At 51.0% G+C, this 13,397-nt stretch overlaps 1 protein-coding gene across 1 annotated transcript in view; it reads left to right on the forward strand.

Moving 5' to 3' along the window:
• The first annotated feature begins 248 nt into the window (after positions 1-248).
• The window catches only part of PSD2 (pleckstrin and Sec7 domain containing 2), a 46,641-nt gene continuing 33,492 nt past the window's right edge, over positions 249-13,397 (forward strand). The window contains exons 1-3 of the mRNA XM_019472280.1: positions 249-769; positions 8,526-9,014; positions 10,430-10,624. Of these exons, the coding sequence (XP_019327825.1) occupies positions 249-769; positions 8,526-9,014; positions 10,430-10,624 (1,205 nt within the window). The remainder of the gene's footprint in view (positions 770-8,525; positions 9,015-10,429; positions 10,625-13,397) is intronic.

A 13,397-nucleotide genomic window follows, 5' to 3' on the forward strand; every position in this document is an offset into this window, starting at 1 on the left:
TTTGCAAAAGCAACAAACTCCAGTATGGTCCTTCTTTGCTTTTATATTGAGGGGCCAAGAGGGGTGGGTGGCATTTTCCTGTGCTTCGCTTCAAACTGCTGCCCTCCTGAGCTGCTATCGACAAGTCCGTGCCTTTCTGACAGCCCTTGCAGGCACTTGTGACGTGGTTTCTTTTCCGTTGTAGGTAGTACCGAGCCTGAGCTGAGCGCGGGGAGGGAGCCCATAAGCGCTGGGAGAACAAGCGGAATATGAGCAAGAACAGCCACTTTCCATGGTCTGCCACAGACCGCCAAGAGCTGCATTCCTCGGGCTCACAGCCGGCCGTGCTGGCCTGCAGCGATGGGGACGAGCAGCTCAGCCAGCCTCTGGAGCCTGCCAGTGGGAGAGCCAGCCCCCAGGACGATGCTCAACCCTCCCGAGGAGCGGAGGGGGAGCGCGGGGGCCAGGGGGACGAACATCTGGAAGCGGCAGCAGAGCTGGGCAAGAGGCAGGGTGAGCAGGGACCGGGGACAGACGCCGCCAGCGAGAGCGGCCGTAAGGACAGGCCGGCGTTGGTGAACGGTGTGGATGCAGAGCTGGCCGCGGGGCGGGAGCAGACGCCGCTGCAGCAGCGGGACGGCGGCGTGCCCAGCCGAAGCAGCACGGATTCAGGGGAGAGGGGCTCCCCCACCCAGGAGATACCTAGCCAGGCCCTCAGCAAGGAGCAGTGTCACGGCGTCCTGGGCTCCTTAGAAGCTCTAAGTGCCGACGAGCCGGAGGAGCAGCTTGGGTGAGTGTGAAGCCATTGTAACGTCAGCTCAGTGCTGGTTTGCATGTGTTGTTTCTCAAGCCTCCTTGGTTCGAGTTACTCTGCTCCGTGTGTAACTCATCAGTTTAAAAAGCTGCAGCTGCTCTTATGGCTGACTGTGGCTTTTCACTCTTTTCTCTCTGGGCTTCTCACACTGTTTTTCCCTGTTACAAATGCAGAAAAGCTGTGATTAGAGCCGGTGTCTGCCCACAGAGTCACTAAAGTGAAGGAGAAGCTTTAGGGATCTCAAGAGTGCTGGTTGTGCTCACTTTGGGGGTGTCCCACTTGCAAGTTGGAGATTCAGCTGCAGCACTTACGGCAGAGTTACCCGAGATAACTTAGGACAAGCATGACGGCTGGGGGATGATGAGGAGCGGGGTTTGTCCAGGAGCCTGGTATGCCCTGGAAGTCCCCAGCAGCATGGCTTGCTCTGGCAGTCCCTGGGCTAGCAGGTTACAGCTTTGATTCCAAAGGACCGTGCCGTTAGTAAGAGAGGGTGAGGCACTGAGCTTTGCTCCCTGCTGCACCTGTGGCAGGTGTTACCAGTGCCTGGGTGGCACAGGCATAGCAGTGAGAGACGAGAGACACGAGTGTCATCTTGTTCTCAAGTGCCTGAGACAAACCAGTATGTGAGCAATGCCTCCCGGTCTCTGTGTCCTCTGTACTGGCAGCCTGTTTTCATGGGAGAACTCTCCAGGCTGGGGGACACTCACACCGGTGCAGTGTCCACAGCTGATTTTATGCCTCTGCAAGTGCCTAGACTCCCTGGGGCTCTGCAGGTTGGGGGCTGAAGAGAAATGACTGGTCACTGGGATGAGGTGGGGTGCTTCCCGCGCCATCCCTGTGGGAGGAGTACGGATGCTTCCCTTTTTGCTACCAGAAATCATGTAGGGGTCTGTATTGTAGCTAGCTGGGGTTTATGGCCGCTGTGAATCTTATTGCCCTGCCTATGTACCTACCCGGGCATGGGAGAGATGCTGCAAGCAGGAGGGGGCTGGAGAAGAGCAGCAGAAGTTGTCACAGAGGAGCATGGCCTTCTTAAGAGGAGAAGGTGTGGAAGGGACAGGGTGGCCAAGAGGGGCCTGTGAATCACCTCCTGGTTTTAGTCCAGTGCAGGCTTCAGGCTGAGCTGTTCGTTCGGAGCGCTGTCTGGAGCATAGGCAGGAGTGTCAGCAGGGCTGGGAAGCCACACAGTGTGTGGGCTGACGACAGGCGTCCCTAATTCATTGCATCTCTAGTGTTGAACAGACTCCCCTATTAAAAGCTGGTGGTTTGATTCACCCAAGGCCCCCAGCAAGAAGGAGCAGCACTGTTTCAACAAGCACAACTAAAGGTATTGAAGAGGAAGAGTGTCCAATACAGGCTGCTAATGTCCAGAGAGCTAGGGGAGTCCACCCCCAGGCAGGTCCCACGAGCACTGTAAGCCATGCAGTCAGGTCTTAGATGTCTGCAAGTCTCTCGGGTTGCGAGGGAATCGTATTTGCTTGGTATGTGGCTCCCTGGCAGAGACTGTGAGTTCAAGATGAAGCTAAGGGTGGTCACTGAATGCTGCTACGATCACTGGAAGTGCAATTACTTTAAGGTACTTGGGCATGAATTGGGAGAAGTGGCAGGCTGAGGATTTGGAGATGATGCAACCTGACTGGGCTCTGCATGCACAGCCCATGATCTTATGCTGTAAACATATTCACTTGGATAGCAAATAAGTCTTTTGGGAAGCTGAGTGCACAAGGGACAAGTCACACACTATATTCAAAGGCAGAAGGGCAGCTGGAAAACTTCAGGGACACAGCTGAGATCTGGGAAACCACTTATTGCCTAGGGATCGGGTTAGTTTGCTGTGTTTGAGCTCCTTAGTACTTTGACCACCTATCTTTAGGCTAAATGTCAGAAACATATGGCTGGGCCAAACACAGCATGGAGCTGGTCTTTCCTGACCGTAGCTGACTGCCTGGCTCTCCTAGATCAATGTGGGTCAGAAGTAACAAAGCTGACAGATGGACCAAGACACCGAGAAGTCACTGTCATCCTGCATCATCTCTGAGTTTCCCCAGTTCTTTCTTTACTCCCCTTTGGTATGTGGCTGTTTCTGTTATGACCATTCTGGATATAGGAGAACCTGGGGTTTCTCTGTCTCTGGTTTAATGTTTTACCGATGAGCAGTCAACTATTCATTCCTGGGGAAAAAATCACTTGTCATCATCTGCATGTTGGTGCTCGTATGGTGCATTCTGTCCCTGGATCTTAAAGTACTTTACAAGAAGGGGTTCAGTCTTACTCTTCCCGCTGAACCAATGGAAAATTAAAGGGGAAAAAGTCATCCAAAGTTCATTGACTCCGTGGTGGATCTGGAGAAAGAAACCATGATTGCCCCGCTGAAGGTAGCTTAGTGCGTCTATGCAGGAAATGGTTGTTAAAAAAGTCAAGGAAATAAAGGTGAAGCTTCAGTGCTTGTGCTGCAGTTTGTGTTAACTGAATCCCTTTTACGCCCATTCTAGTTCATCCCATGGCATCCATTGGCATGCCAATATACCATTTGTCAAAGCCCCATTTTCCGATCATTGTGGCTATGTTGCCTAGAGGTCTTTCACCTTCCCAGAAGCCCCCAACATTGGCCCTGCTGATCTCGGGGAGGTCGAAGCTCTGCAGTCAAACTGAGAACTTCACCAGTGAATGATGTTCTCTGCTTTCAGCCCCATGAAATCGTGCAAAAAGTTCAAACTTGTTAATAGAGGAATCCCCACCTTTGGCTTGTAGATACACTTAGTAGCTGCAGGTTTGGGCCTTTGCCCACACATTTCCTCCCATGGCAACATATAGCCATTGAGCAATTCAAATTCCATTAAATAAAGTTTCAGAAGAACTTTGCAGAAAGCCTGCAGTGCACAGGCAAGAAAGTCCTGATTTCCATCATGTCCTCTGACAGGCCTCCGCACTCCACCAACACAGCAAACTAGGTTCTACTTTATTACAACTAATTAACCAGTGAGAAGTGAAATATAAACAACTCAGTGCATAAAAATCCAGTACGGTTCAGCTGCAATAATAATCAAGTGCATTGCTTTGCACGCCTTGCTGTAAGCAATAAAACAGCATTTCAGAGATGACTGGGGAAAGCAGCACAGGCAATTAGATACAGCGTTACTTCAATACGCTTACAAAACCTTGTGATTACAATGCAAATAAATATATGGCTCCTTATTTAAGTAAAGCAATTGCCTTCCCCGCTGTGTAATAAGTATGTGACACTTCTCTGTGGGGAGGCTATGTCAGGTTCATTCACACGAGTGAGGTCTTTCACTGTCCCTCGCCTTAGCCTGGCTTTGCTTGAATTAGATGCAGACGGTGCTTCTGGGCTGGTGTAAGCAGCTAATGGAAATGAGTCTGTTCAGTGTGGTGAGAGAGCGGGAGCTGTCTGGCTTGGGATTATGGCAATGTGGGACCTGCTGAGTATTATCCAGGAGGTGCAGGGCTTGATGGCTCTTGATGGGCTTGATACCCAGGAGCAGCCAGGAGAATACCTACAGGCACAGCTGCAGTGCATAACACCCCAGGAAACATACGCTGTACACCAAACCTCACGGGGATGGGCCAGGGCATGCCCTCCTGCATGGGTGCTCCTGCACAAAGACATGCTGGTGATGGGAGTGAAGCGATGCAGGCCAAGGGGCAGTGTGACGGCTCTCTTGGAGGACCTGGGGAAACCACAAGGGCCCAGGGTTTTTCCTTGGTGTGGGGAGGACGCAGACCCTCTGTAGGGGAGGGGACGTGGAAGTTCACTAGGGATGGGGGCAGTTGCAAGAAGTTTGGCAATGGGACAAGCTGCCAAGGCAGGTCTGTAATTCCCACTGCTGGGTGCAATTAAGGCTGTAAAGTCCTTCCTGTCACAAGGGGATGAAGTTTTTAAAGTTCCTCCTGCTTTGCGGAAGGAGGGGATCTTTTCTGTACACAAAGTCATGGCCAGGCACTGCAGTTCACCCTGCAGGGATGGATGGATTTGTAAAGACAAGCATTCCTGAAGATGACGGGCCTTTGGGCTGCAGCAGATAGTCTGTGGAGCTGCTGCTGTCTGCCTCATTTCTGCTTATGTCTGGTTTGCTGCATGGCCAGCTCTGATGAACTGGGTGAGAGTTTTCTTAAGCCCTGAGCTCCTGGAATCTAGGGATTATGTGGGTCTACGGATTCATGTAAGCTTTTACCCATGTGGTTGCAGAGCTAGGTTTGAAAACAGCATCTCCGATGGCTCAGACATCAGGGGGGACTTTCAAAGGGCGCAAAAACTTGTTTGTCAGGGTCTATCAGGTCTCATGAACATAGCGTAAGCCATGCATGGTTGTCTTCTTCCTCACACAGCCCTTCCAGTGGGTCTGTCCTGCTCCCTGCTGCGCGGGGATCCCCTGTTCCTGCCACAGCTCACCAGCCTGCTGGCCTTGCATCCAGCATCATGAAGAAGGGAAGATAGCATGGCATAGCCACTTTATGGGACCCTGACCCGCTTGGGTTCCTCAGACTCTTGGGACACTGAGAAAAAAGAAACCTGAGAGCACCGATTTGTCCTCTCCTCTTCAATGGCTCTCGCCCTGGCACATTAGAAGTGGGAAATTCTACCTGTGTTCAAATCCTTCCCCAAGTGCACTTTTCTTTCAGAGATGGGGGACAAGAAGTCTGGTACGTGACTTATGCCCGCTCCTCACTGCCACAACGGGGCTATGTGCACCTCTGTTGCTGCAGTCTTCCCTCCTTACACTGGTTTTGTGTTAGTTGTCCACTGTATCCCCTCTCATGCTATGACTATCTTTGGTTGTTGTGGATTCTTGGGGTGAGGACATCCCTGTTGGCAGAGAACCTTATATCCTGCAGGCTCGTGTCTTTAAATACACTGGCTGTAGCAAACAAGGGTGATAAACCTTGAGGACTTCCCTATGTGATGGGACGCCAGGTCCCATTTTAGTGCCTGGAATTCGTGCTCTTGTAAATGCTGAGTTCTTACTGCCTGTGCTGATGAGGGTGTTGGAGGACAACCGGTCCATGTGAGCATCACCGCTCAGGCATGGTGTATCCTGTGCTGCCCATGTGAACTGGCTGCTCCACAAAAACGATCATGATGGTTCCCAGATGGGTGTGTTATCATTGGTGGCAAGGTGTACATTCCGTAGCCCTTAAGGCCACTATGTCCTGAAATGGCCAGCCATCTTCCACCCTGCCTGAGGCATTTTGAAGGGCTAGGGTTTCCAGGAGTGGATGACACTGCATCGGTATATCTGGACCAGTAAATTCAGGGCCTTATTAACCTGCTCCCTGCTCAAGAGGCAGCCTTCCCTCCTTGCTACTTGCTTAGCTCTGCAGTGGAAATACAGGCAAATCCTTCCTGCCTTGAGAGAAGGAAGAACGCACCCCAGACCCTGTAATAGTACGAGTAGGCCTGGCTTCGGGGCTCCACTGAGCCTCTGCCCAGGCACGGCAGTGATGTTCAGGGGTCCATCTCCAGCACAGGGAGCCTGTGTCTGTTGGACAAAATGGGCAGAATGTCTCTGGATCAGGGCATCTGTAAGCTGCAAACAGCTGGGAGCTGGAAACATGTGGCTGGTGGTGGGGCCTGTCGGGGTGGTCGCTTTGCTTTCCCTGTTCTCTGCTGTCTGCTGGTGGAGACGGGATACAAGGCTATATCTCTCTACCGCTCTACTTCTGCTATAAGCAATTCCATGGAGTGCGGCGTGTGCCTCAGTTTCCCCACCTAAAAAGACTGAGCTGTTTTGTAAAGTGCACTGAGAAGTGTCTGGACTCCTAGGAGACACTTTCAAGGCTCTGCCGTGTCTGGCTCACAAGTGCTTTGCTGCCTCTGTGCTAGAGCCACTACCTCCCAAGGTCCATTTCCAATCTTTTCTGTGCCAGGTGATGTTCTGCAAGGCTGGGAGTGGGCTGTCACTGGCACCCAGTAGGAAACATTACTAGCAGCAGCTGGATTTGGGCATGCACAGGTACAGCGTCTCCTTAGCTGGCACAAGAAACTTGCTCATCCCTGATCCACCCCCAGAATTCATCTCAGGGAAACATAGTCTGCTGCAAAGTGAGGCCATGCTCATTAGGAGAGGCACTAGGCACAGCCATGACGCTGACACAGGGTTTCCAAACTGAGACAACCGTAGTGAGGAGGTGCAGTGGGTTGACTCCAACCAGCAGCTAAACACCTATTCTTGCACTTGCTCACCATCCTCCCCTGTGGGATGGGGGAGAGAATCAGAAGAGCAAAAGCGAGAAGACTTGTGGGTCAAGATAAAAGCGGTTTAATAAGTGAAGTAAAGAGGAAAAAAAACTGCACCAAATGATGCAAAAGCAATCACTCACCATCTCCCAGCAGCAGACCGATGCCCAGCCAGTCTCTGAGCAATGGCTACTTTGAAAGACCAAACCCACTTTTTTTTTCTTTCTTTTTTTTTTTTCTTTCCTTTCTTGAGAATGACATTATATGGCATGGAATATCCCTTTGGTCAATTCAGGTCAGCTGTCCCAGCTGCGTCCCCTCCCAGCCTCTTGCCTACCCCCAGCCTACTTGCTGGGGAGTGAAAAATAGAGAAAGCCTTGACACTGTGCAGGCATGTTCAGCAATAGATAAAACATTGGTGCATTATCAACACTGTTTTAGCACGAATCCAAACCATGGCACCATATGTGCTGCTATGAAGAAAGTTAACTCCATCACAGGCAGGGGAAAAGCAGCTTACTGTTCCCCTGGCTTTCACCTGTATCACAGCACGAAATGCCTGGTTCTGACAAAGCAAATGACAGCAGCGTCTGCTGGAAGTGGGGAGGCAGGCTTCACCTGAAAAACCTGGGGTATTTTAGGCAGTTCCTTGCAGCCTGGTCTATTCCAGGAGGGACTGAGCCCTCCCAGCTCTCCGGGGCTCCCAGCACAGCGGGTGTTGCTGGATTTGACTCAGATGAATTCTCCCACTGTGGGTTCATATTGAGATGTACACTGGAATGAATACGCCTGCATTCAAAGCCAAACAGAGCTGGGATTGCTGAGAGTCATCCATGCTTACCTGGAAGCTAGGCTTGTAGGTTCATGCATTTCGCAGCCTCCTGTCGTGCCTGTAACGCTGTGCCTGAATCCCACAGGCTAGCTGTAAAGCGGCATGGAGCCTCCCCTGCCTGGATGTGTGTCCATCACACGCATCCAGTGGAGAGAAAACTATTTGTAGGGCGCCTTCCACTTCTAGTGTGCCTCATCTAAGAAAAAAGGCTTAAGTTACAGCATATGAATTGCTCCCTAAAAGCTTCTGCTTTTTCTTCGCTATAAAAGGGATGAAGGACATTTGCTGCTGACATCCAAAGTTAGATGAAATGGCCTTGATCTTAAGGATTTTCATGCTTTTGAAGTAGCCATAATTGGAGCACTTGAAGGGAGAGATAACCTGCAGATTAAATCCATTCTGGCAGTGGATCCAGTAGCAAGTATCAGATGCAAACCTCTCCCAGTTCAGAGGTCTGGCTTTTTGCTGGGGCATGACCAAATTAAGTGTTGGCTGGGCCCCTGGGATTGTTCATCATAAAACTCTGCCTTTTTTGGCTCTAGAAGCTTATAATAAAATTGGGAACCAGGCAGGTTATACCACAGAAAGGTCCCGAGGGCCTATAATCACAGTATTTCTGCCTCTTCTCTTGCCTCCTAGCTCCAAGTGGAACAGTGCAAGCAATTACCTTGACAGTATTTTCTACATTTCCCCTTTTGGTCCAGGTTTGCTTCTGGAGATGTCACGCTGAGCTGCAGTGAGGATGACAAGGAACATTTTCAATTCAAAGACATCAGGGATGGGTTCAGCTCGACCTTTGAGAAGATCGTTGAGTCTGACCTTATGAAGGGTACATACTACAGCAGCTTGGACTCTTTGGACGTCCTCTCTCTCACAGACGAGACAGACAGCTGTGTCAGTTTTGAGGCCCCACTCACTCCATTGATCCAGCAAAGGGTCAAGGAAAGCCCAGAACTCTTGGAGCAGAAACTGGTAGCACAGCAGAGAGAAGCCCTTCACCACATGGATGCTGATAAGCAAGAGCAGGCAGCAGCAAAGCCAGCGGAGGGGGATTTTGGGAGCCCTCTCAGGCACTCAATTACCAGCAGCAGGTCAGAGAATGTGCTGAGCCGGTTGTCCTTGAGGAGTATCCCAAATGGGTTCCACGTGGAAGGGTCGGAGGAAGATGCCACCAAGATCATTAACTCCATCAGGTAAGGCAGGCTGGGAATTCCTCAGGCAAAGGGGTCCTTGTCTTATGGGGTCCCAGTCGAGGAGCAAGGCTCAGAGGACGTGATAGAGATGGAGCTGCTTTTTTCCCCCCCTTGTGCTTCCTCTCATGTGCTGTCATGGCAGAGAGGCCAAACACCAATAGGAAAAACTTCCCTACCCGTAGGTTAGGACTGCAGCTGGGGACCAAGGTCTCATGGCATTAAACCACCCAGTCCCCAGCAGGCCTCTGTCTCAGTCCTCCCTGTTCTGAAACCCAGGACCCCAAACTGCAGGTGAGCTGCAGGGTCCTGTAGGAGCCCTGCGAGCCCAAGAAAAGCCAAGGCTCAGCACTTTGTGTTCACGTTTGCTCTGGAGGGCACCACCATTCATCTGGCTGCTCACAAATCCCATCTTTCTTATAGCAGGCAAAGCCGGGGCTCCTTTGAGCAGACCACTGCCTTGTCTGCCTGACATCTGCAAAAGCCCTTGGCAGGTTGGAGGCAGTCAGGCATACTCCCAAGCATGCTCTGAAGTGCAGGGAAACCTCAAGGTTTCACTTAGGACTGGGTGCCCCAGTAGAGGCCTCCCTAAAGGTTCTTATGTGGGCAGTGAGGATATCTGCAGAGACTTCATCCTCTGGACCAGCTCAGACCCAAACCATCATTCCCAGGAGGCAGCAGCTCATCTGCAGGGCAGTTCCTTGCATGAGGAAGCCAGGTGATGAGCAGCCAGGTCATGGGAGAGCTGGAGTGAGGCCGTATGTCTAGCTAGCTATCAGGCCTTCAACGAGTCACACTGCCCCAAAATGTGCAAATAGGTGCCATAATGCCATAACTGGCCTTGGGCAAGAAAATAAAGAGACGCAGCCCCACCTACATGGTGCCAGTGGGGCTGCTCAGTGTGTTGTCTATGGGAACAGCTGGCCATGATGCCAGCCGGCAGCTGGGAGAGGAGCAGCCCACCAGCAACAGCAGGTCTGCTGTCAGTCCCATTGGCATGATCTGTACAAGTGCAGTTTCTCATCCTCGGCGAACAATCTGAACTGAAAAGCATACCATCTATCCCTAAGATTTCCTGAATGTCCACAGCTCTGAAAGAGCTTGGTATCCCTTTCCATACCAGCGGAGAGAGAGGAAGCTTGAAAAGGTGTTGGGGCTGCTTGCTTTGAATGGATACATCCGCATTTCTCAGGCAGAAGTCACCTTCTTTTCAATCTTTTTCTACAAATTTGAAATTAAACTGTACTGTTTCATTTGACCTGAAATGAAAGAGGGTTTGTCCAACATCCAGTTCACAAACGCGTTGTTGTTTTTTCATATTTTCTGGTTAGGACGAGAAGAAATCAAAATGTGGCGTTTTCTGTGGGTTTCATCAAGTCACGTTGCTGCTCCTTGAATTGTTTCTTGTTTCTGTGTAGCGACGCCAGCTTGAAAGATGCACTGTCAGACTCTGACTCCGACATGGGCAGCACGGAGCAGCTTGACCAGGGCAGCACGGACACCTTGGCAAATGGCTGCAGGGCGGATAGCGAGGCTGCCAAGAGGCTGGCCAAGCGCCTCTACAACCTCGAAGGGTTCAAGCGCTGCGATGTGGCACGCCAGCTCGGGAAAAAGTAAGTGGGGCTTTGGGTTGCAGCCAACCCTACGAGGGGGTTGACTGAGATGGCAGCATTGAGCATGGCCAGCAGAAACACAGCTGTGGTGGGGAGGGTCTGGGGAAGCACTGGTCGTGCTGGGAGGACAGGACAAAGGCAGGAAGGGATAAGCCTGCTATTACAAGGGCTTGCTGGATGGAGTCGGGGCTATTGGAGATCCTTCCAGTTGAAACTGGTCCAAGTCCAATGCCCTTGCAATCTGAATCCTACAAGTTGCTTGCGTGTATTGGGCATTAACCGCCGCAAGCTGCTGCCTGCCAGAACCAAGAGCTTTCTGCATTTGGTAAGGGCCCAGCAAGACCCTCCCTAGAGCGATCACCAGGCTGAAGGGTTTGGGATCCAGACCTGGGTCTGCTCTGGGCTCCCTGCCAGCCCCCAGGTTTTTAATGTCTGCACCCCAAAATCTTCTTGCTACAGTGCCTCCTGACCCAGTGTGTATAGATGGCATGAAGGGTTGGGTGGAGAGCCAGGTACACACTGGAGGTCCAAGCACCTCAGCTGGTAGATTTGCCTGGGTAAGGCAGAAGGGAAATAAAAAGTGTTTATTCAAAAGTAGGAGAGTTACAGAGATTTCTAAGAGACAGAGTAACAGTAACGAGTGTAGCAGTAACAGATTATTTTTAGGATGCCAGTGGGTGTGAGGACACCAATCCCCATCATCCTTCTTGTGGATCAGATATAACCTGTGTTGCTGGGGGTTTTTTTATGTCCTTGAAAAGTCTCACTCCTGTCTGGATCAGCAGGACACAACTGTCCCTCAGCAAATACCCAAGCTTTCAGTACCAAGGATTGTCTGTGACTCCCAGCTTAGTCCTGGGACAGAAGGAGCCCATGAATGATCTCCTAGAGAGGCTCTTCGTATCACCTGGCAGCATCCTTGTTCTTTTCTTTTGCTGTGGTTCTTGTAGCAGGTGCGTTGCTGGTTGCTGCTGCCTCAGGTCTAGCATCCTTCTCCATTCTTGCAAATTTGCCATGCCAGCTCACTGAGTGGGGGAAGTTTCAAGCAATTGGTCTCTGGGGGTGCATCCGAGTGTGTCCCTTTGCTAGTTCCTGCAATCCTCACCCACACCTGCAATCCTCACACCTTGGAAAGCCGTTTGGTGACCCACATTTGGGAATTGACACAGCCTTTAAAAGAAGACTTGTTTTGATCAGCTGGGTTTTTGACATCTGAATCATTTCCCAGCACAAGAACTGGATAGAGCTGCAGGCTCTTGGAGCAAGCAGGTGCATTTGCAGAGCAGGAAAGGAAGAAGGATGAGAATAGGTGTGTTTTAAGTTGGTCTTGCTCACTTAAGACAATGTAAGACCAACCTACAGTGGTGGGAGCAGGTTAAGTTTAAGTGATGCTTTCAGGCCAGCTCCATGTAGGAGGTGGACTGGCTAAGAGGGTTGTTCAAAAAGTAAAGTCTCATTTTAAAGCTTTTAAAATCATTTTAACTCCGTTTTTTTCTTTGTGAACATTGGCAATTTTCTCAAAAAACCCCAAAAAATCCAAACCAAAACCAAAACCATTCATCATTGTCAAACAAGTAGAAAAGGCTTGATGAACAAGGAAATGGAGGTTGGATATCTCCAAACAGTTTCTTTCCAGCTGACACAATTCTGTGAAGTTAACCTCAAATCCAGAAATTACCTTTGTCTCTCTGAAGAGCACATGTTTTGGCAACTGAACTCTCCATGGAAGATTCTGGTTCCTGGATTTGTCTGTGGCATTGTCTCAGCTCCGTCACTACCCACGGTCACACACCTCTTGCTGGATGGAGGTTGAACTGTCTCAGCTGCCAGACCATGAAGACGGTAGTGCCAGGCACTTCCTTGCAAGGTTTCCCAAGAGAGCACTGTGCTCACAAAACCACACAGGCAGCAATGGAGCAGGCAGCAGAGCACAGTTTCAGCATCACGGTGCACCGAGACCTGGGGGCCTGTCAGAGTCCCATGGGCAGTATGGCACGGGCACACAGCGTATTTTCCTCCCCTGGAGATTAGGTGAATTTTACTTAGCCAAACTTCTTATGGACAATCTTTTTTTGACCTAGGTGACTGTGGCACAAAAAGGATCCTGGACAATACAGGCTTAGCTCTGTAGGACAGTGTGATTCAGGCTGTAAAACAACACACATCTGTCCACATCCAGCCACGCAGCACTGAAACTGGGAGAAAAGGCCAGGACTCCTGTGTTACCCCTGGGGTGGCTTGTGACCCAGACAGGTCAGTAAGCACTCTTGGTGCCTGCACCTTCCCAAACCAGGCAGAGGGAGGAAGCGTCAAGCTGGGGTATAAGGTGAGAGAAGGTCTGTAGAGGCTGGCTGTGTGGCAGGGCCACCAGCCAGAGGATGCCAGACATGTCCCCATGGGTAACGCCTTGCTGTTCTTGTGGGGATGTCTCTGTCGTGTCTGAGCTGCATGGTGGAAGTGTCACCCGTCCCTGCAGGAGGAAACCAAAGCAAACACCTAAGCCCACCTTAGTGTAGGCCATGGTCTTGCCCTGGCCAGTGTTGGAGCTCTGTGTCCCAGGCATGCCTGGAGCATGTTAACTGGCCCTGGAGCTCAGGGAGAAGGGTCCCATCAATGTCACTGAGCCCCTGGCTAGACACAGGAGTTTGTTGCTTCCTGGGATCTGGCTGCCTTCAGGTGTCCTGCAACACTGTCTGGTTCCCTCAGTAGAGCTGGCAGTCCTGGCTTGGAGCTTTTCCAAGCAGAGGGGAACCAAGTGAGGCACACAAGAAGG

This window comes from Aptenodytes forsteri, unplaced genomic scaffold (assembly GCF_000699145.1).
Source record: "Aptenodytes forsteri isolate BGI_AS27 unplaced genomic scaffold, ASM69914v1 Scaffold19, whole genome shotgun sequence".
Classification (NCBI taxonomy): Eukaryota; Metazoa; Chordata; class Aves; order Sphenisciformes; family Spheniscidae; genus Aptenodytes; species Aptenodytes forsteri.